At 32.0% G+C, this 24,218-nt stretch overlaps 1 protein-coding gene across 2 annotated transcripts in view; it reads left to right on the forward strand.

Annotated features, from left to right (window-relative positions):
- LOC118188874 (synaptic vesicular amine transporter-like) overlaps positions 1–24,218 on the forward strand; it is a 150,036-nt gene that overhangs the window by 120,122 nt on the left and 5,696 nt on the right. For both annotated transcript variants that reach the window (XM_085809873.1, XM_085809874.1), the window contains exon 14: positions 9,950–10,069. In XM_085809873.1, the coding sequence (XP_085665999.1) occupies positions 9,950–10,069 (120 nt within the window). The remainder of the gene's footprint in view (positions 1–9,949; positions 10,070–24,218) is intronic.

Below are 24,218 nucleotides of genomic sequence, written 5' to 3' on the forward strand. Positions count from 1 at the left end.
ACTAAATAAATTTAAAAAGAAAGAAAGATTCAATATTTCAAACAAAGATGCAAATAAATTTCCTTGAGTCGATATAATTTTTAAATAAATCTGATGGTGGATTAGATTCCGATTTGGACATTTCTACCGAGTGTGAAATTACTTAAATGATCATCAGCTTAGCCAAGTACATAAAACAATAATTTCTAATATGGTAAAGAGATTATCAGAATTATAAGAACTATACATTTTATTAAGACTTCTCAAAATTCATTTGAAGTGGTATAAATATCCATAAATATTAAAAAACACGAGAGGCCGTGAAATTTTCACCTCTGCTAGAAAGATATTTTTATATATTTCCTTGGTTTGAAAAATAAGTTTTAATTTGTAGAGACATTAGGTATTTTATGGAAGACATTAGGTATCAAGATGAAAAATGAGCAAGAGCCTTCGCCGGAAATCGAACCACGGACCTCTGGAATACCGGCCCAGCGTGCAGAACCACTACACCACGAAGGCACGCTAGGTAGGCGGGAGAAATACCTTATAAACTGAACTGCTTAAAATAGTTTATTGATTATTCTGCCTTTCTTAACATACGTCCAGAATACTCTTCTGTTAAAAAGTGTAAATTTACTCTATTTCATCCATAGGTAAGCCAGTCTGCATAAACAAAAGACAGCCTCATTACGAAACTAATAAAAAGAATGCTTTAAATTTAATCAGAACTTAAGAGATTTTTTTAAATAATTACACAAAGTTACGAATAAATTAAACCTGATTTTTTTCTCAGAACAATTATTATGTTTATATCAATTATTAATAGGTCAATATCAATATAAGTCTAAACAGCGTATAAAAATAGGGCTTCGCTGTCAATAGCGAAATAAAGCGAGCGGACCTACGGAAAAGTGTGAATACCAAAATGCTAAAAGAATCACGGTAACATTATTTTACTCACTGTTTACCAAATCGATGTGATGGTCTGGGAAAAAAATTCTCACAATTTCCATATATTGAGAATACTGTCGATTCTAATTGTTTTTAACCTCAGAATTCCCGTTTTATAGCTACTATTAAGTTTTAATAATTAATAAAACTTACGGTTCATTTGGCATTCGAAAGAAAAGGTTAAGAGAATTTTGAGATATAAAGGAATAGTTTCTCTTCCTTAGGAGAAAACAGACATTTTACTTTAGTTGTCTTAAGAAAATTATAACAATATGAGGCATGCAGATAGTCCTCACCTGCTTTGCTATAATCAAACAAACCGAGCCAAACATGACTGGAACTTTCGAGAAAACTGTTTTCTTTCGACTAAGGAATTGACAACAATGTTAGGCTTACAGGCAACATTGTTAAAATGATAAGCGTTTTGGATTAAATAAAGAGAAGCAGAAGATAACATAACGGAGAAGAGGAAAACAGACAGTACTGGAGATCTAAAATTGTAAAATTTTAACTCCATACAAATGGTATTTTCGAAAAAATAGAGTTTCTTTTGAGAAAACAAACAAACAAGTAAAAAAGGTTTTCTCGTTTTTATTTTTAACAAAAGAAAACTCTATTCAAATGCTACGATTAAAGAAAACGCAGTGAAACAGTTGCTGCAGTATAATTTAGTAGGAAAGCCTTTAGAAATAAAGCTGTTTTTCTACGGTATACTTTAAATTTCGAGGGAATAAATTAAGGGTGTGGGAAATATATCGCCGGAAAAAATTACCTGAAAATATATTACCCAGAAAGCGTCTCCACTTAGTTTCGAAAAATAGATATATATCACTGTATAATTTCTGTAATAAATCTCGTTAAACAAAGAGATAGGCGCTGCGAAATAATTCACATGGCTGCTAATATTTCAAAAGTAACGTGCTTATTCTTCAGTAATGGATACTTGATACCCATTTCGCGTCACCTTTTAATATAGCAATTTTTATATCTTCTTCATTTCTTTCCGCGTAAGTGAGCAGTTTGTATATAGGATTTTGATGTAATGAGTTCCCCCTTCCATTTTAGAATGCCTTACTATAGATTTTTAATGCCTTAATCTTTATTATTTTATAATGCTATTTGTAATGTCTGTTTTATTTTCATTTATTTGTATATAGGATTTTGATGTAATGAGTTCTCCCCTTCCATTTTAGAATGCCTTATTATAGATTTTTAATGCTTTAATCTTTATTATTTTATAATGGTATTTGTAATATCTGTTTTATTGTTATTTACCGGTGAACATTTGCTTTTGTACGCTAAATGCACTTGATAAGATAAGTAAATAAAATATGGAATAAAATTCCATTTTCAATATTTGAAATTAAAAAGTTATATTTTAAATTATTTTTCAAGCATGAAAGACTGTATTTATATATAACTCCTAATGATGCCAAACTTATTTTGTTTTACTCTTTGTCAGAAGTGTCAATCAATGTTTATAATCATTCATGTCGACTGCACGACATTCATGAATTAAAATGAAGATATGTTTCTATCATTTGATTTGTGTTTATAATTGTGAATTAAAATTCATCGTTATCACTTGTTTTCACTTCAGAGCTATTTCAGCATAACATGCAATACTTCTGAAGATGCGAAATAAATCAGATCTTTTATTCAGTAAAATTAGTCATAGTAATTATAATTTCCTTCATACCGTTAATCTTTAGAGACTTATGCATGAGTTAAATAACAAGAACACATTAAATCTTCCACCAGGTCTTTAAGTTTCAGGTGCTATGAAAAAGATAAAATCTTGATAGAGAGTTCTTATCCCTTCTCCTTTCTTGAATCCTTTGGTGATAAATTTGCTTTATAATATTTAGATTTATTTTATAATTATTGAAAAGGAAATAACTGGCAGGAATTGTATTGTAGTGAGTTTATTTACGAAGAATAATTAAAGTTGGCCCAATAGGAAATATGAAAATAATTTTGGAAACTCATTGATAATGATAAACGTATCGCACATATTCTAAGTATGTGTATATCTTAATTGATAAAAGACATGTGACTGGGCTGAAAGAAGTTTAAAAATATGTAGAGGCTTTTCCTTGAAATGTTTAGTTAATTACACTGAGCACCAACCAAATGCTATCAGAAATAGAAGCAATCTGTTTTTATTAATTATGGTAGGCTCTGCCCTAAACATGGTAAATAAAATTAATTGTCAATTCGGATACTGATGATCCACGAGAATGTACTTAACTTATATTTGCTGCTATGAATACGAACAATGTATTTTTGCTATAGATATTACTTATCGTAATTTATTCCGTAAACAATGTAAATATGTCGGATATTCTTAATTAAAACTAAACTTATATTTTGAAAGAAATGACTTTTGTAGAATGTCGAGATTTTAATTGGATGCGGTAGTACTCTTCCGGAGTTCAGATATCTAAAGTTCAATTTTTAGACAGTTAACTTTTAACTAACTTGAGAACTGCAATCAGTTTTAATTTGAGAATCGTAACCATTATTCCCCGTAATGTTCAACTTAAGTGCCATAAATAAAAGTTATTTACATATTTCGTAGAGGTCTAGCCTATGGAAAGAAATGCATTTAGCATCAAGGATACAGGAAATAATTAATTTGCAGTTGAGTATTATTTTTTAATAAAGAGCTTCAACTTCGGTCTTGAAATAATGGATTCGTTTCAAATGCTGAGACTTCTCATAGTGAAGTTTTAATTTCATCACAAAATTAAAACGTGTTTATATATAATATATATTACAGTAAATAAATAAAACATTTTTTTATCTTAAGTCATTACAAAGTTATTTGTCCATGAAATAAAAGTTCATACTCAAACTTCTTTCCAACCCATGGAATAAATTATTTCTGTTTTGATTTTAAATAAAGAGCATCGAACGAGGAGAAACTAATCTATTTAACTCAATAATTATATGAAACTAGTAACCCCCGATACTGTTCGAATAAGCGAACACGTGAAACTTGCTATTACAACATAGCTCCAATTTTGCGCAACAATGGCCAATAAAATTAACAAAATAAACAAACTCATGAAATTAATTAAAAAATTCATTGTACATAGTGTTTTGGGTAAAAACATTGTTAAACATTGCTGAATGATAATTAAAATACCTAAAACATAATAATAAATTGTACCATATTTTAATGCTAAAGAATGTACTACCACCTGATTTGATAAGCACACCGTATGCAAGTTAAAAAAAAATTGGCCCTTTTTTCCCGTTGTGGGAGGACAGGAGGGAGGGATTTTTTCCTAAGATTCTTGAAGATCAGCTGAGTGTTCAACGTCACCTCAGATATTTGTTTTTTCTCTATGCCTTTTCTAATACCCAATAAATGGGTAGATACAGAGAAAGAGAAAGAAGGTTTTATGGCTTAGCATTAAGGGACCACCTGCTTGAGCTGGAATGGTTTTCTGGAGGATGTCCAAACGTAAACGAGTTACTATTACCTTGCACACATGAGATACCGACATTCCTACAGCTACACACATCGGCCATTTGTTTAGAACTTAGTCGCAATATTAGTGGATTCAAATCTGCAAATATATTATATGGTAGCACCATAATGATTATTTAATAGTTATCAATTAAATAATTACTTTATAACATAATAATACGTATTCAGTTCATTTATTTAATTTCATTCTGCCGATTATTGATTTCTTATGCTTGAGGAATTTGCTCTTGAACTCCAGCGAAACTGTTCTCGCTATCAACAGGAATTTGAAGCAATGACTGCTGTTCTTTACTCTTTAATAATATTTTTGGAAAGATTTAAATATCCGTGTTGATTTTTTGCAAAAAGATCATACGAAAGCCAGAGAATTCGTTGTAAATCAACTAATCCATTGGACTTCTCAAAAGAGAAATAATGTTTTGGTTCTGCATTTATTTAACTCGATATTAGGTGTCACAAGATACTCTTTTATTTTTATGTATGCTTGCTAACTTGGAGTCATTTCTTGCACTTACTGAACTGGCTGAACTTCAAATTGAACTAGGCATATCAAAGGAAAGAATTCGTTGTTTTCTTATTGTGAGTTAATAATTTCTATATGAAAACTCATTGAATGGTAATCTGCTGTTTAAGGTGAGGATAAATTTCACACGTTGAATGCAAACAAATGCAGTAACAATTCATCACTTAATTTGAAGCAGTTTGTATTACTTGAAGTGCCTAACGATCATTAATAATACCGAAAATATCGATAATTAATATTAACGATCATTAATAATCATTGCATTACGTAACGATAATTAAATACGTGATTATGTTCAGAAAGGAAAAATTTTCCATCTTTGCGGCAAACTTCAAACAAAAGTATTATGTATTTCAAATATTAAATTTTCATGACTTGCGGAATGCTGTATTGCAGATGCATTTTTATTGAAATTTTGTATATATTGCAGTATCTTATTACATCCTTTTTCCGTGTAATGCTTTGTATCGTGTTATGCATTCTCCCTAATATTTTTAATCTAAAATCTTTGAATAACCTTTAGAAGTGCAAAAATAGTAAGAAGTTTCTTTGAAAATTCATTTTCAGTATTTAAAATAAACTCTGTAATATTACACGCCTAATTTCTGCGAAATGATACCTAAAAGGATGTACATATTTTAACCAGACCCAGTATAGAATTCTGCTGTTCTATAAGTGATACTTTGTACGTGACTTTATAATATATTTTATGTGAATTAACCAGCTTTTATGATTTGGATCTTTACTATAACTTCTCCTTTCCGTTAGCCCTCACTAGGATACAAATGAATTTAGAGTATCTAAAATGAGGGTTTTGAATGTTTCATGTATATAGTTTGTATCAGCAACGCTTAAGTGTAAAATTAATGTTCAGTTAAAAAGTTCCATTAATGTTTTGAGCCAGCTTAGTTAGACCAAATTTTTGTAGTCTCCGGCTACGATCGTTTTAAGTTATAAATTCAAATTCATGTCATTTTATTACCTGTAAGTGGAGGAAATGTGATCGTAAGCACACGTTGTGGTCTTTTGCTTAAATTCAAGCTTAAACAGAAAAGTTTTATTTATAACCTTCATAAGACTTTGTGCAAATTTTCAGACGGAGCGAGTACTCGCTTGTCAGTCTAATAGGGTCTGAAGGACTTTGATTCAGTATTACACAGCTAGACCCTATAACTTGCCCAGTTTCAGAAAATTATTAGTGCGTGGATCTATGACACTGTGCTGTTTCGCTTCATAAATATCTCAAATTCGTATAAATTCAGATGAGATCATAGTTTAAATTCTTGTCTTCAGTGTCTAAAGCTTTATAAGTTCCAATAAGCCATCGTAAAATTTAGACATATTATTGGAAACTTTTCCTTAGATTACAGTAGTACTCTAATTTTGTTATTTATAATAGTGATTGTGTCATAAATAATAACCGGTTACAGTTCTCTTTATGGGAGCTTTAATATTATGATTAATGAATTTTAGAAATTAGATGAAATTGAATTAAATGAATGATTTTAAAATGAATTAAATGAATTTTTAAAATTTGTTCATAATAGTTAAGGTTTTGAGAGACTTCGGAAAAAAATTGATATAAATATTAGAAAAATATGAAACAAGAGAAATATGCTTACATCTATAAAGATTTATTTTATGTTAAGGCACTCCTTATATGTGAAGATTCTTTGAAATTCTTTAAAATAAAAATATCTATTTAAAATGAAAACTGAAACATATACTGCTTTTCAAGCATAAGACAATGAATTCGTCATAACTATAAAAGATTTGCATTGTTTGACTGAAAACTCCGTACGAAGGTAATTATTTCAGTTTATAATTATGACTAAAATCTTTAAGCAGGTTGTGATAGCTCAAAATCCAATGCATACATATTAACGCAGAATCAGTACAGAAGGTGAGATATTAAATAATTTACTGAGTTTGCTCCGTGTTCTTTCTTCCTTTTAGATTATTTCATGGTTGTTATCGAATCCCAGCACAAATTTTGAATCATCCGCGAATAAGTATATTGGACCATTCATCTGCTTTCAATTCGCATGCTCATCACTCCACTTCAACTGATTGCCTTTGACACTTCAGGAGACACAAACTTATGTTACTCAGATGTACAGTCCTTTCATACGATGTTTCGCAGAACGCTATGCGCTTATAATGATCCTCGAATTATTGCAGTAATCATTGCTTAAAGTAAACACGCGGTTAAAGGTGAAGTGAACACGCGTCAGCTGCGCTTAATCCATAAAGCCACATGCAGGTTGCGACCATGAAAAGAAAATGTCTGAAGAAAAATTCTCAGACAAGAAGTTGATAGGTCGATTTATTAATGCCGTTAACTTTTAAATACCGATAACTAACTAACTTAAGTGATTTTAACTTTTTAATTACTGTTCACTCTGAGAAGTTATTACTGTAAATCAACGGGTTATCGCTTTTAATAAATTTCGACTGTTCACACATGGTACAACGTAAAATGTTAAAGTTAATTTAAACTTTATAACCTTACCGCTGAAGTCTAACTTAAAATAATACGACATAAAATTAAAGGCTTCTTGACATACAGCTTGCTGAAATTTGCAATGTATCAAAAGCTTACAATTCTAGCGAATCTGCGTGAAGCTACGATCTAATTCGGTTAAACAGGTAGAACTCAGTTAATATATAATACTTAGTAAACATGCCAGTATAGCTGTTCACGTCTATTTTGCCCAGGGGCTTTTCTTTCTACAAGTAAGCAGCAAAATAGACACCAGCCAAGTTTCTACACCACATCATGCCGATTGTGATTCTCATTTTAACCTACGCCGTTTGCAATAGAATCTGCATAATCCTTTGAACTGAGTGAGTAGCTGGCGAAACGAGGCGTAAAGAAAAAAAGCAAAGAAATTTAACTGGTAGTCAATGTAAATGAAATGTCACGTCATTATATTAATAAAATGTTCAATTAATTGTTAAATTAAATAGCAAATATTCGGCTAATCTTTGGAATATGGTAACAGGTAGTTTGGCGACATTTTGGTAAGGCGATAAAGGTTACTAGCTAGGACTTTAGCAGTGTACATGGATAAAGTCAAGAGTGTGCGCAATGCTATTTTTGTGCAATTCTGGGATGTTTAAGCGAAAATAAGTCGACGTGTACATGGATGATACCGTGTATGTGCAATTCTTAAAAACGCGGCAAGCAGTGGGCGATTCTGCATATTGTCCCAATTTCGCACCTAATTTTCGTCACGATTAAGCACTTTTGGTTTGTTCCATAAAAGTTCTAGAATAAGCGTAATTCGGCTAGCAGATTGTTAGAAAAAAATTTTTGAGTTAAAAAAAAAACAAAAAACATGCCTTTACTTCGTGAAAACAAAATGGCGTCCAAACAAAAACTAGCAGGTTGCTGTAGCAGGGTTGGTCGCCAAATGTTCGCCAAAAAATCGCCAAGTTATCATAATTCAAAGATTAACCAAATATTCTCGCAAAAATAAGTGAACGAATAAATAAATAAATAAAAAATTATTCTAAGTAAATAATATCATAAAGTACAAAAAAGTAAAACAAAACTTCATATATAAGTGTTTTAGTAATTTCAAAAATACTCACTGAGTACTAAAATACTTGCAGTCTTTTCGGAGACAGACACTAGAAATATATTCAGTAATTTTTAAAGATGTTTCTAACTTCAAGCCATTTATTTTTAAAAATTGTTATTTAAATGTAATCACTTAAGATTTAAAGGATTATTCTAATACCTTTTTAAGGAAGCGCTGATTAATTAAATTGTCTCTTTTGAAATCAATGTAGCTGATAATATAAAAAACAAAACCGAATTACTTTTGAAACTATTTTTAGCACTGATTTGCTAGCGCCATCTTCTCAGATTGGCAATGAATTGCGAACTTAATAAATTGTTTAAAGAAGCCTTTTCATAATTCACAGGAACGTTTATGATTAATTACATAATGTTGAATATATAACCCTCGTATGCTTTATCGTGTTAAGTTAAACAAAAGAGAAACGAAACTTCTATGAATTAATGTTTTAAACCTTTGTTTCCCCCCAAAATAGTTTTTCTGATGCAGTGAGAATCGTAAGCTTGACTATTAACTTATGTAGCACATAAAGTACTTTGATATCTAAATTAGAGATTGTGGAGGTCGTCGTATTACATAGCTGTTTTTTTTTTTTTTTTAGTTCGATTAGAGTGCGCTCATCTGAGATAATGTTATTTTAACTATCGATAACAATGTTTATTTATATTTTGAGGAATATTGGTTATTTTTTCATCTACGGATGGAGTCACTGTAGAGATTTCACCAGAGAATATGATAAAACCGGATTACTTGGAACAGGTATCCAAATGACTTGAATCGTGCTTTCGAAACTGTTTCAAAGGCTAAAAGTTATAGACTAGTCAACACCAATGAAAAATCATCTTTAATATAGTGTTTCGATTCAAGACGGTTCTTTGATCGTATTCTTTGAACAGTAATAAAGCTTATCTAATAAAATAACCAGAATAGTCTTTAAAAAATTTCTATCATCTACTCCAAGGTTTCAGAATCTTTCCCCGTTGCCTAATTTGCATATGTGTAGTGAATAAATCTTAATAGGTAACATAAAAATATCTGCATATTCTATGATATAACTACAGTGAATTTCATCTAATAAAAGAGAAGCACGTATTCCAAAACCCATAGCATCACGTGCTTGCCTTTCGAAATCCAAATGCAATATATTTCGAAACATAATATATATCTTGGTCGAGGAAATCAGTATTTGAAAAAAAAAAAAAAAGAACTCAGATTTTATATCTACAAAAGCAATAATAAACACGATGAAAAAATAAAAATAAAATAAAACTTATTAAAATGGGCTTCTGTCTTTTATTATGATTAACGCGAACAAATTTAATCACTATCATGTTATATTTCAAACCGACATAATTTTTGCATTTACTTTATATCCAGTTTCTTAAGCGATTCAAATTACTTTTTCAGGTGTTGTTGATGCTTCTCTTATGCCTCTACTTGCTTATTTAGTGGATTCAAGATATGTGGCATTATATGGAAGCGTCTATGCAATTGCTCAGGTTGCTGTATGTCTTGCATATTCCATTGGTAAGTAAATAAGCAAAAAATTTTATCATTATTTTTATTACTATAAACTGATATTTTGCTAGTTTTCTGTCATGATAGGATTTTAAAATGCAAAACAGTTTTCACAATTTTTATTCTTATCGTAATAATATTTAAAAAGATATAATTTCCTTTTAATACCTAAAAATTGCCCTAAAGTAAAATTCTTTCAAAATGGCAAATTTTTCCCAAAGAATAATCGTTAATCCGATATCTTTTATCATTCTATGACGTTCTAGCGTGCCGTTGCTTTTCGCAGAAAAGCAGATGAAGACCTATAAATGTGTTTAATGCGGCTATTCATGCATTAGAAATGACCTTTTACAAGATAAACATGCTATTGCTTAGATACGGTCAGATTTTGATAAAACGTTTCAATCACAACGTTCTATATTTGAAGTAAACAGAAGCCAGAAAAATTCTACATGTTCAGAATGCAAGAATCTCTTACAATCATTCGAAAGCATCAAATGAATAATTCATATTCGTGTCTAAGATGAATGCGGGGAATTTACAAGAATCTTATGGCAAATTTTCTGATATATTGATATACAATATTTTTATTATATTGCTGTAGAGAATTTTGAACAAAGCATACAATAATTTTAAAATTTTCCAAGAGAAGAACACAGTAAATTTTAGATAAGAGTATTTTATAAAAGAAGAGGAAATGAAAGAACAAATAAGAAGTAACTGAAAAATGAATTTATTTCTATTTTTTAATACTAATATTTTTAAATATCTATATAGCTTTCTCAGTTTTTAGAATTATCAATTTCACAAACATAACACAATTTGAAATGCATTTTTATACTGTATAGTTTACAATTATTCAGTTTCCACACATCACAGTGTGGAAATTAAATGCAACACAGATAGCTTAGGAATATATTTGTAACTTAAAACTATTAGTATATTTTTAAAATTATAAAAATATTTTGTAGGTAAAATTCGCAGAAAATGTAATTTATGAATAGAAAACTAAACTATGAATTAACTGAACAAATGTTCACAATTAATGATATAGTTTTGCTCTGGTTATTATATTGTCATACGAAATTAATTAATAATAAACATGCAAAAAGAACAAAACCAAGTAATCTAACCTCTAATAGTAAAGAAAGGATAAAATCTCACACAGTAAAGAAAATAATAATAAGCAATATTTATGAAACAACAAATAATTTTTCACACACTCGTTACTTCTGTGCAGTTACTGAATTGTGATAATTTCGGATGGAGTTTATTATGGCAAATCACGTGAGGACTATCGGCCTTAGAAGAGGGATGCCTATGGGAAGAACTTCTTAAAGGTAACTAGTTCATATTTACTTTACATATAACATTACACGTTACGTCACGTTACAAGTTTTACGTTACGTTACAAGTGCACGAAAACTTCCATCTAGCCTGGCATTCACAAAGATTTTAACTCGGGTATAACTACTAGATTTCGACGGTTTTAGTGTTCTATCGCTGATGGGAGAATTCTAGCGAAGCAAATGATATGTTTGCGTGAATTTCTGTGATAAATAAGCAGTAACTCACAAAGTAACTGCAATTATAATCGTTACACAATACTTCTTGGTATGTGATGTGCCAACTGTTTATGCTGTACCAAGGTATGTTTCATATGGCATTAAAAACATATATTATTAATTACGATACAAACGGTTAACAAAAATCCTTCGTTAAATATGCCATAGATCTCTTGAATTAGATGCATTACAAATTACTCAGAGATATATTAAATATAGATATCAATTATTCTGAAACGATGTTTTGTTTTGATTGGAAGGAAAAATTAAAGATCTTATGGAATGTCAAATTGTAACACTATGAGGACTGACAATGTTCTAGGCCACATGGATGATAACTGCCTGATACCATAATACACCCGTGACACATAAAGACTATTTTTAACTTTGTAAAGTTTCACCTTCTTTGAAAGCATAAACTAAGTGAGACTCAAGTTGAATCTAAGGGACTTATCACTATGTCTAGTAAGAAGACACAGAACGTAAGAAATGTGTAAAGGACCTTTTTATCCAAACGCGGTAATCTAACAGAAGGCACTTCTTGTGATTACAAAACCAGCTCGCATTTAAGGCGTAACTCAAAAGTAATGAAATTGAAACGTAGTCGCAATTTAGCCAAAGGTTACATAGTATGAATAACGTGCAAGTTAGATCAAACCTATGCTAGCATGACAAGCATTAATGGCAAGAATAATGCAACGCCGCAGACAGAGAAATATCAAAGAGTTTCAACTACTAACTTGGCCTTCAGCAGGCGGAACACGCTCTGGTTAAACAATCTAAAACATTCCTTTAATTACTATCTTATTCTATCTCATTTGAAAATGCGCGAACTGAACTAAAATTTGCATTCTGGCAAGAAAACGGAAAAGAAAAATGACAGTAAATTTACTTAACATAAAATAACTGGGTAGATAAAAATAAATAAATCCTTAAAAGTTCAGTAGCTACTATTAAAGTATTCACTGTGATATTTGCATTTCCTAAATGACTTCGTATAAAGTGGATTAGTTGCTGTCTACAACTATTTTCAAATCACAACGGACGTTCCCACCGCCTTTTTGATTTAAACCAGTATTGGGATTTATCAGGTTCCCAGTAGATCGGCAAAAAGATTCCTAAAATATTTTCTGTTCAGCGAATTGACTGTCAGAACTGAACTATGATATCTGTTTAGATAATTTTTCATTATTTGATAAAAAAATTCATCATTTTGTAGAGACATCAGGTACTTTTTTCGGAAGTAGGAGAAATGAAAAACGAGCAAACCCTCCTCCGGGAATCGAGCCACGGACCTCTCGTATACTCGCCCAGCATGCTGACCACTACACTACGAAGGAATGCTAAGAATGCGGGAGAAATACCTTATATACTCCCCCTTTTAAAGGGAGACTGGGGTTTAGGGGATATAATCGCCAAATCCTGGGCGTGGAGAATCATCATCCTTCAACCTTTTAGTTCGGGAGCCACTGTAGAGACATTAGGTATTTTTTTGGAAGCAGTAGAGATGAAAAATGAGCAACGTCTTCGCCGGAAATCAAACCACGTACCTCTGGAATACGCTTCCAGCGTGCTGACCACTACACTATGAAGGCATGCTAAGAAGTCGGGAGAAATACTTTATAATTTATTTCAGCAGAGAATCGTCTTTAAAATTTTGAATTTCGCCACTATTTGAGCTACATTTAAATAAGCTAAATTCTTTGTAATGAGTTGTCAGTTATTCATATGAGTCAATTAAGCTTTCTTCAAAACTTAACAAGGAGAAGTGTAGAAACATAGAAATCAAATCACCAGAAATTAATTTCGCAGCGTTACAAAATGAATTCAGTTGAAAACAGTTTGAAAATCTTTTGGATAATAAATTTTCTGTTATTATCTGTTATTGTGTTTAGCAAAAATCGGTTCTTTTGTGTAATGGATGTGAGAACTGTGAATAGTGAATGGTTTTAGTGGAATGTCGCATATAATTTAGGATTTTAAGTAGGGATAACATATGGAAATTATTGTTGTGCAAGTTAATGATAAGCAAATATTAAAAGACATTCTCTTCTCTTTTTTTAATCTCTTTCAGAGTCATTTTTAAAATTGGGCTTGAATGTTTCTTTATATCATTAAGTTAATGACGAAACTCATAAGGAATTATTTTTAGGGTGAATATGATTAGAAAATGAAATGAAAAGATATATAAATAAGAAAAAATCAGTCTCATTCTCATTGGATTTACATCCTGTTTACTTAATTTACATTTCAATGAAAATAGCTTTTTTCTGCTTTAAAATGTTATACTTCTAATACAAGATACAAGATTTAAATTTAAATAAAATATTAACTAAAGGAGTAGTACATTTTGTTAAAAAGTATTTTGGAAAGTCATCTTTTTTATTTTTATTTTTATCTTTTTTTTTTTTTTTTCTATTTTGAAATCGAGTGACACATCTCGTTTTGTAAGATTCGGTACTGACAGTCCCCTTCCCTTCGCAGATTCAAGAAATGTTTAAAGAATTCGTTTCTGCCGGATAGTGTTGAAAATATTTTCGTTCGTACTTTTATCTTTTTCGAGTTATTTACAAAAAGAGTTTGCCATGGCGGTTGGAACGATAGTTGCCTTTTCGTCCCTATAGACAACCGAACCAGGAAAAAAAAATCAAATCTGCTGTTCTTTTGTACCGGGATGTGTAGTAAACATTTCTGTCGGTGCTGCCAAAAGATTCTTGAGTTATTCGCGAAACAAATTAGGGCGACTGTCGAAACGATAGCCCTGTACCTCACCCAAAATGTGTTGTCATTCGTTTGTGCCGAATTGTAAAATTTCGTTGGCGCCGCAACAGTTGCCGAGCGATTCTAAAATGAAATTGCATTTTGTAGCGAGTGACAGTTTTGCCCGTCCCTAACTTTGTGAATAAAAATAAAAAAAAAAAAAAAAACTATTAGTTTTGTCGGACCCGTACATCCGAAATTATTGTTTGTGTCATAGGCTTTTTCTGTTAATGTAAAAGAAGTCTGCAATAGGAAGGAAGAAGCATTTCACAAATCCCCTTTGCGAAATTCAAAGAGAAAAAATGTTTCTCATTTGTATTCCTATGTTTGCGATGCAACTATTTTTGAATATCTTCTACATTTGTGAAGCTCACATCTTTCTATGAGATTCAGCTATTTTCGAGTACGTTTTACATCTATGAGGCTTACCTTCTACGTTTTTAAATGCAAGAAATATTTAGGCTTATGTTCAATGTTGGTGCTGCGATTTTTGTAAAAGTTAATTTCTAACTAAATTTCTTTTTTTTCTGTGATATTTTAATTATCTGCATGAGCACCACTGCTCATGGTTAAACCTTTTCCTAATTGTTTGCTTCCCCGTGTTAATTCATGTCACTCTGTTAAAAATGGGTTCTATTTACTTTTATGTTTTTCGTTCTGTCTAATTTTTTCTTCCTAAGCTTTGCTTTTTGACGAAATCAATTATCTGGAATCGGTTGCCATTGACAATATATTGTCGCCCACGTCGTTTAAGCTTTAGAAATTTAGCTTTAGAAATTTTCTTCTTTCCACCAAAAAACAATATTCTGTTATTCGAAGTAACCGTAACATAGTTCCATTAAATAATTCCATATTCTACCTAGTTTAATTAGTTATATTTTCTACCAGTTTTTATTAATTTCCACTTACACAGGTATTGCTCCGATTCTCTAGAGACTGAACTCTCAGACAATTTTCTCACCTATCAATAAAATTTTTTGTTCGATTAGTTAAGATCACAAATCTGATTTTAATCTTAGGGAATTCATAGTAAATTTTCATCGTGTCGTTTGACGTGTATCGGCCATGGTAAAAGAGAGTTTAAATCATGATTCAAGGACCAGGAATCGTACGTTCGGAAAAGGAGGAAGAAAACAAATCTTCCGTAGCCAAGCTTAGTCACTTAATCACAATTTTGATATTGGGTTTAAGAAGAATATAAAACTTCTTCAGTTGATTAACTGCATTTTCTAGAAAATTTTCACTTTCACAAAAATTTATCAGTTTTAATTACTTCCAATCCGATTCTTCCTAACACTTTCAGAATTTTAAAAGCTTAGTTTTTCACATTAAATTATTATTTTCCTGGACTGATTCAGGTTCGTTCGCTTTTGATTTACTTTCGATATAAAATGTTTGCCTTTGATTGCCGTCGATATACAATGTTTTACTTTGATTGCTTTCGATATAAAATGTTGCCATCGGATATAAAATGTTGCCATCGGGGAAATTTACAAAACATTTTTTTCTTCGCTACATAAAGAAAAGGAGCCTGTGAGCGATCACCCTCAAAAATTAATCTTTCTCGCCTAATTGTAAAGCCTTGTTTGTTAAAGGAAATTTTGTGTAGAGTCTACTGCAAATAATAACTGATTGTGGTTTTTTTTAATCCAATGGCGGGCTATTGCCTATTCGAGTGGATGCCTGTCATAGGCCAATGCTGAATAAGCACTGGCCACTCCTAAAACCAGAAGTGTTGGCCACTTGTGTAGGCACATAATAGGTGGGCACCGTTGCCTTCTCTGAAGGGATGGACAGTTACAACCATGCCTTCTTCGGGATTCGAACCCAGGCCCTTCGGTACTGCAGTAGGATCTCCTAACAACTATACCGTATGGGCGGCATGACTGATTGTTTAGGGTAATTATCCAGTGCTAGCACAATGTCCTACATTAGCCATTGTTTGGAATGAAACAATAGTTTTGCATCCTACGATATTAATTTTATTAACTTCAGGAAATTCTTAGTAACAATAGCATCATTGATTCTATTGTTTGGGCTTTGCCAATTCAAAATTTAAAATATTCAATAAAAGTGGCGCTAAGAATTGCGAAGCTTATTTTACATTAAAGTTACTGAATCAACGCGATATTCGTAAAATGAAACTATTTTCTTGATAAAATATTTTTCTGAATATAGATCGCAATATGGAATTCTTAAAATAAAAACAGATTTCACTACTAAACTTTCACTTTGCTCCCGGCCGGGAAGTTTTATTTAATGAACTATTACACGTTAGTATTTGTCGGCAAATAAATTGCAGTTTTTAGGAAAGAGGATTCATTTAAGTGGACTCTATTTTGTTTGGATTAAAAAATTATGATAAAGGGATACCGAATTATGCAATTAAATAAAATTATATTTTTTAATACATACCGTATTTGACGGCATATAAGACGCACTGTTTTTCTTTAAAAAGGAAAATAAGAAAGATGAAGTTCGCATAGAATTTATTTCATAGGAAAAAATTTCACACATAATTCATAAATAATGACAAACATTTTGCTGTATATGAATAATACGGCAACCGCTCAAGCACGAATTAAATACAACAGAAAATAAAAATAAATGAAAGAAAGATGCTCTTTTCATATAATGTAGAAATTGTGTTTGAAGTTTCCCTGCGCAGTTTCCACCATCATTCAACCAAAGCATTTCACAAATAAACGGGGTATGTTCTTTGAAATCATAATGATAGAAAAATTGATTGACCAGTTATTTACACAAGCATCTTAGTATCAGTCACAACACAAAAATCTAGCTAAACCAAGCGCAAACGAAGATCATAGGAGATTTTAGAATCAGAGATAAGGAAGTAATCATTTTCCAAGCTCAAGAATTATTGTTCAACTAATTACACAAGTGTTACTAATTAACTGAAAAAAATTACAGAGGTCTGACATCTTTTTCTGAGCCACAGTGGCATAGAGTCCTTGAAATTATTAATTTATTTGCATAACGGAAAAAGGTTGCGGCAAAATCCGATACAAATATACTCCAGAAAAGGCAGTTTACTTTTGTTCTGGGAACAGCAGGTTATTACTTCACCACATTTTACTTGACTTCTGAACAACTAAATAAATTATTGTAATCAACGTTTATTTGAAATTTGCTACTTTAATACGCTTTCTCCTGAAAACGAGCGGTCGTTTAACTTTCCTAAAATACATGTAGCGTAAGTCTAACTTAAAATAATCCAAAGCTTATTAGTCAAATAAGAGGACTAAAAAAGAGTGAAAAATTCCATTAAATAATGCAGTGATGTAAAAGGTAGATTTGTATTTCCCAGAGGAATTGTAGAATATGCATTCGTATTACTGTAATTTAAATCCATTAATTGCTACTATTATTATTATCATAGGAAAGCTGAATATCAAACAGAGTTTTTGAAATCAAATATTAATTTAGAATGCTCCCGAATGAACCTTGCCTCATTTTTTGTTTCTGTATTTACTCATATAAAGGCATGTGTGTGCGAATGTACATGTATATCAATATAGGGTGTTGAACATATTATAAGCTTAAAATACATCCACAATGTTTAAACAAAGTGGATAAAGAAATAAAGTGAAATGATTACATCACCCTTCAGGAGCGTTAAAAACCAAATGTAGTAATCTTTGGCAATTATCGTTTGATTTAGACCAATGTATTTATTTAAAATATAATTTTATATTTCATTACATACGGTGCAATATGAAAGGAATAAAGTTTACTGTGAAATTTAAATATCAAAATACAAAATGTATATTTCTGAAATTAATACTCTAATAAAATATAAGATTATTTTCTCCGATGAATTACTAGAACTTGTAATATTTGTCTGGGTCACCTTTAGCTTTCTAAACAGAGAGACTGGAGACAAATATTTTACAAGAATAGAGACAAGTATGGAAGCTATTTACTTTCCAACATCTGACACGAGATGATATCCCACAACCTGTTGAAAGTAACAAATGAAACTAGTGGTAGAAAGACCTTTGAGAAAAAGTTACTTCTTGGAGTTATGCATAAGTAAAGGATGAATTAAAAGCCTTTCATCAATGCCAAGACATTTTAACTTCTCACTAGGGTATATATCCAGCATGAAATGCATCAGTTATAGCTAGGGGGCATACTCATTACCAAGGGATTTACGGCAGCGTATCATGGACAGACTATTTCATTCTTTCTAAGAACATGGATTAGACATTGTTTTTTTTTTCGACAAACGACCTGCAGCTCTTTTTCTTGTGTCCTTGAATAATGGCTGTGATTTGGAAGCATCTAGGCAGTCGGTGAAACAAATATCCTCATTCTGAAGAAGATCCTCTATTTCTCTGGTTCTATATGGCTTGACATTATCATCCATAAAAAGATGTGTTTCGCTAATTTCACCCCGGAGCAAGCAAACTTGGCGTTCAATAGCATGGAAGGAGGAAAAACCCTCCATATTTCATTCCTCATTTTCAATATTGTCTTAGGAATCAGTATAAAAATAGCTGTTGGCTGTCATAGCGCCATTATAACTTTATAGCTCATTGTGTACTTTATTTATGATACCGCACCATGCCATCCATCATTACGATAGTTCTTTGCTGATATATCTTACGCAGGATTAGAGGAGTTGCGTAATTGGATTTTAGATCGAATCAGCTCTCATCGGGGAACAGGACATTGGTCCATTGCTTCGTTGTCCAATTTCGGTAGGTATTATACGTCTGCAAACACCTTCTACATCTTTTTGGGATAGTATCTCACAAATAACCGACCTGCAAGCATATAATCCTATATAATTCAAATTTTAAGTCCCAGTCTGACGAAACATACCAGAGATGCAATAGTGTTCTTTCGATGCAGCAGATGTGACTTCCATTTTGTCTGTCCATGGAGCGTTTATTCTATTTAACTAATATTACTAAATAATAGTTTTATTACACAGCAGTAGAGACCTGCATTGCATCTGCAACACATTCCATTCGTTCGAAAAGCTTCTAAAGGTTAAATGAATACGAATATTTCACTTAATATTTATTGTAAAACTATTCTAAAATCTGATGTTTTTTATGTTTGATGGTCATGTGCCCAAGTATCATGCTGACACTCTTCTTATTAATCGGTATAGGCAGAGTTAAAAATGTACAGTGATTAACATTTTAAAAACTACTTATTGCTGGTGTAATATTTTTGTTTTTAAAATAGTGGGGTCTTAAATTTTTGTTATGGAAATTATATTCAGAAAAGTATTTTTTAAAGTAAAATTTGGATTTTATTCTAAAATGTAATTGATTTCGGATTTCCACTTATGTGATTAATTGTAAAAGATGCTTTAGACAAACAATTACCTGAAAATGAGTAACTCATATTTATAAGTTAGGTTCGTATTAATTGTAAATGTAGTCTAATATATTTATCTGGGGGTGGTTGTAAAGGATAAACTACGATGAAGGCATTTTTCTTTTAAATATGGTGATTAGGAAATATTTTGTCACATAATAAGTAATTTTTTTTTGTATTTGCATTTGCTAAATTTAGGTATGCAATAAGATTTTTGTTAGTACTAAGTTTTGTAGGCAATTTTTCTTTTTTACAATAAATAGGCATATTGTAAAACGTTTAAATTTTTAGAAGTGCACTGAAGTTTCAATTACAAAAATAATTTCGTTTCTACTTATGAGCTCTTTTAATGTTTTAGTTCCGGTTCTTATACTATACTTCCACTTTCAAGTTATCTCTAATCAGAAATCAAGGTTTAATCCTTGAGAACAGAAACAATGTACAATTAACATACGTTGTCAAAGTGAAAGGCTCTTAGAAAAAAAGTTGAAAATCCTCTGAGGAATCAGTATAAAAATACAAATGAAATAACTGTGCTAAAAATAATTAATAAGCGAAACAAGAGAAATCTTTACCCGTAAAAACAAAGCCAAAAATCACCCTGAAACTGAAAGTTTATTCACCAAGGATCACAAATGCATCCTGAAAGCGTATACGCCCTTCCTCCTAAAAGGTACTGAAACAAGGTCTTACGTGCGACTTTCTTACTGCAATGGACATAGTTAACTAGGGTTCATATACTGAAAGCAAAATTTCCAATCATAAAAAGATCAAAATTATAGAGGATATTTCTGAGAGACAACATGATCTTTGAAGTCATATGAATTTATGAAGTGCAGTATGCTTCTAAAGCTTTTCATTTTGCTCTCCATTTCCATTTCTTACCTCACAATCTTGAAGCAAAGAACGATAAATAAGGACATGCCTTAAACTGTCTATTCATCATTCTGAAGTCCTAATATGCTTGCTTCGACTGAACATTTAGAAGAGATATTCCTCTGGCAATATACAGCAAGAAGTTATATACTTCAGCTTCTGCATGATCTTAGGTAGACATATATCCACTTATATCCAATTATATAAATTTTAACAATGCATCACAAAAAACTTGGGCGATAGGGAAATTGCGATTACAAACTTGAATTCGAAAGCAAAAATTCTATCAAATACAATATTTTAGATTCGTGTGATGCAGTAAAGGTAAATTTTGTTGCTCAGAGATTTGGTTTTCCATGATTTCAAGCTTACAACTTGGGTTCTCTCTATTTATATCAATCGTATGGGAAATCAATAAAAGAAAATACAGCAGCACAGAAAAGCTCTTGAAATTCTATGCCACAGTATTTTACCATGCTTTTCAACTTACTGAAGCAGTGAAGCTTTGTATTTAATGTAAATATGTAAATGTAATGTAAATATGCATATAAATATGTAATCTAAATATGTATGTAAATATGTAATGTAAATATTTTATGTAAATATGCTCACAAACTATCGGAAGAAATTCACACTTTTATACAAACTTTTAGAATCCATTAAGTTGCAGCTATCGTTTGCATCGTGTGACTGTTGTGACTTCGTGGCAAGTACAGCAAGATTGTGCCTGTCGTTGGAAAGAGCCTTGAGCACCATACAGGTGTAGTACTAATTGAAAACATGCAGGTGTAATATTTTTGCGGTAAAATCGCTTACATTAATTTCTCAGAGCAAAGTAAATATCTTGTAATTTATGTAAATTATTTATTACGCTTCAGAAAGTTTAAAAGACCACGGAACTTATAAATATTTAACTAATTTAAGGAAGCTTAAGTTTAATTAAACAGGTTTCAACTTCAGCTAAACGAATTAATTTTGAGCCGTTTATTGTCTGCTAAGTAGTCCAAATGTATAATTACTTAGGAACGAAAAATAACGAATAATGTTAATAACATTATACGGAAGCATTAAGTTGGTACAAGTGTAAGAGAAGAGAAAATAAATTGGGTTTTAAACGCTAAAGTTAACAAAACGATACTCAAAGGAAGGGTATCATAGATAAATCCAACTACTACTTTGTTTTTCTCAACTTTGGCAGCTGAAGTTATCTTGGTCCAAATATAATAATTTCAGCTTAAATTTAAAACGTCAAAAAGTGACTGATTATCCCACTCAAATTTAGTTTCCTTACGCTTCTGAAGTAACATGATTTTGTTCTTGAAAAATAAAGCTGAGAAACAACGTTATTTCACAATTCTTAGAAAACCAATAAATATATCATTCGTTTACTGAGAAACAATGCAACTGAATTACTTGTGAGTATTTAGAATACATTTATGCATATTTACAGTTATTAGATCCATTTTTATGAAGTTAGGTTGGATTATGTCGGTTAGGTACATGAGAGCAAAGCACGGGCAGGTGATCTACTTAAGATGAGGAATGTCTTCGAGGACTTTCTAACGGAAGCTAGCTAGTATATATGTAACACATAGGATAAGCAAAGCAAAGTGAAAATCGGTTTTTTAAAAGGAAGAGTATATTTACGCATCGTACGTAATTCACAACAAAATGCGTTAGAAAATATGTAAAATTAAGAAACATTTTCAAGTTATATCTATTTTTACGAAACGTACTGAATCAAAGTTACTAACCATGCCGCCGAAGAATTATGCAAATATTCAGAATCGAATATATAAGCGCATACGTGCGTGTCTGTGGAGTTATGGAGGAGATATAAGTGCAAGGGGGCTTTCGGCGATTTGTGTGCTCGTACTCCTTTACGACAATCGCCGGGTTTGTCGCAAGAGTTGAAAACGTTTTATAGCGTATCAGGTAATATGAGTAACCTCAAAGGTATGGACGACGGAATAAAATGGAGTATTGACGGTGGACTGGAGGCAGGCCAATCACAAACGCAGGTGGCTTCAAAACTTAATATAACGCCCAGTGTCGTTTGCTATTTTTGGAAACACATTCAGGATACTGGATCCCTTTCCCTGTGAGAAGACCTAGACTAGGTCGACTAAGATCCATAGCGAAGAATGAGAATCGTTATCTGGCACTTTCCGCGCGGTGACACAGGACAACTGCAGTTTAACAGTTCTCATGTGAGCTGAATGCTGCCACTAGAGCCAGAGTTTCGTGGTCTACATTTGCCCTAAGACTTCCTGAGATAAGGTTGTATGCCCGAAGACCCACACAGTGCAGTACACAAGAGATAGCGTTTAGCGTTATGTAGACAATTGGCGTCTTTGAGCGAACTTCAGTCGAGGATCGCGTTTTTTACAGATGAATGGAGATTAAGTATGTAAGCTGATTCTTGGAGTACCTGTACCTGAAGAGATCTTAGAACACAATACGTCCCACCCTCAGCATGGAAAAGGATCGTTACAGTGACGGAGGCTTAATGGTTTGAGCAGGCATTAAACTGGACGGCAGCACACCCTTGCATGTTTTGACAGTCTCCCTGATTGCAGTGAGGTACAGAGAGGAGATCTTACAGAGAGGAGATCGTATGTTCAAACTTGATTCCTGTTAAATGACAGCAATGCTTGTATAATATATTTCTCACACCTTCTGAGCATGCCTTCGTAGTGTAATGGACAGCAAGGTCGACTCGTATTCGAGAGGTCCATGGTTCGAGTCCCTGCGAGGGTGTTACTCATTTTTCATCTCTCCTGTGTCGAAATAACTTAATGTCTCTACAGTGGCGTGTAGAGATATACACTACTAGGAGGTGTTGTAATGTGACAATCTAAGTAAATATATATCTAGAAATCCTTAATCAATTTACACGTGCTCAGTACTTACTGGCCTGAATTCTAATTGGTTGTACATTGCGTATAAAACTCTAGTATCAAAAATAATCAAATGTATCACTTACCCATTAACCCACATGCATGAGACATGCGGAGACAAATTTCTTTTTCTTAATCTCACATTTAGTTTATCAGAAACACATTCTCTGGATTAAATATATAACACTGATCACATAGCACATAAAAATATCAGAATATCATAACTTAGAACACAAAACGTGAGAACTTAAAACTGAAACAGTAGACAAATGCCGAAAAAGTGTCCATTAGCAAACAAATCACAATCTACACGCATCGTACATATATGCAGTTGGAATTTTCTCATATTAATTACGTGTAGTGCCCACAATATTTTTACACACGTGCAAGATCTTTTTTTTACTTTTTCATTTCATTTAGCACACGGAATACCACGTGGAGACACACCGCTGATTATGCACTTTCTTGCAGAGCACACATCTTAATAATGTACTTGAGATGTTTTAGAACGTTATCAAGACAGATGGATTTTTAAGCTAAGCATTTTCATTTAAATATATTGCAATCTCTTAGTTCTACTTCTTTTTATGCAAAAGAACGACGATGCTCCATCAGCGAGCTATGCAGGGCAAAGCCCCGCACATCGTGCGGTCTCCCTGACAGCCAAGCGATAGAAGAAAGGACACGGGCGAAGAAGGGCAA

Source organism: Stegodyphus dumicola, chromosome X2 (assembly GCF_044657685.1).
Source record: "Stegodyphus dumicola isolate Sdum_Otavi_A_Nest chromosome X2, ASM4465768v1".
NCBI classification, from domain to species: Eukaryota; Metazoa; Arthropoda; class Arachnida; order Araneae; family Eresidae; genus Stegodyphus; species Stegodyphus dumicola.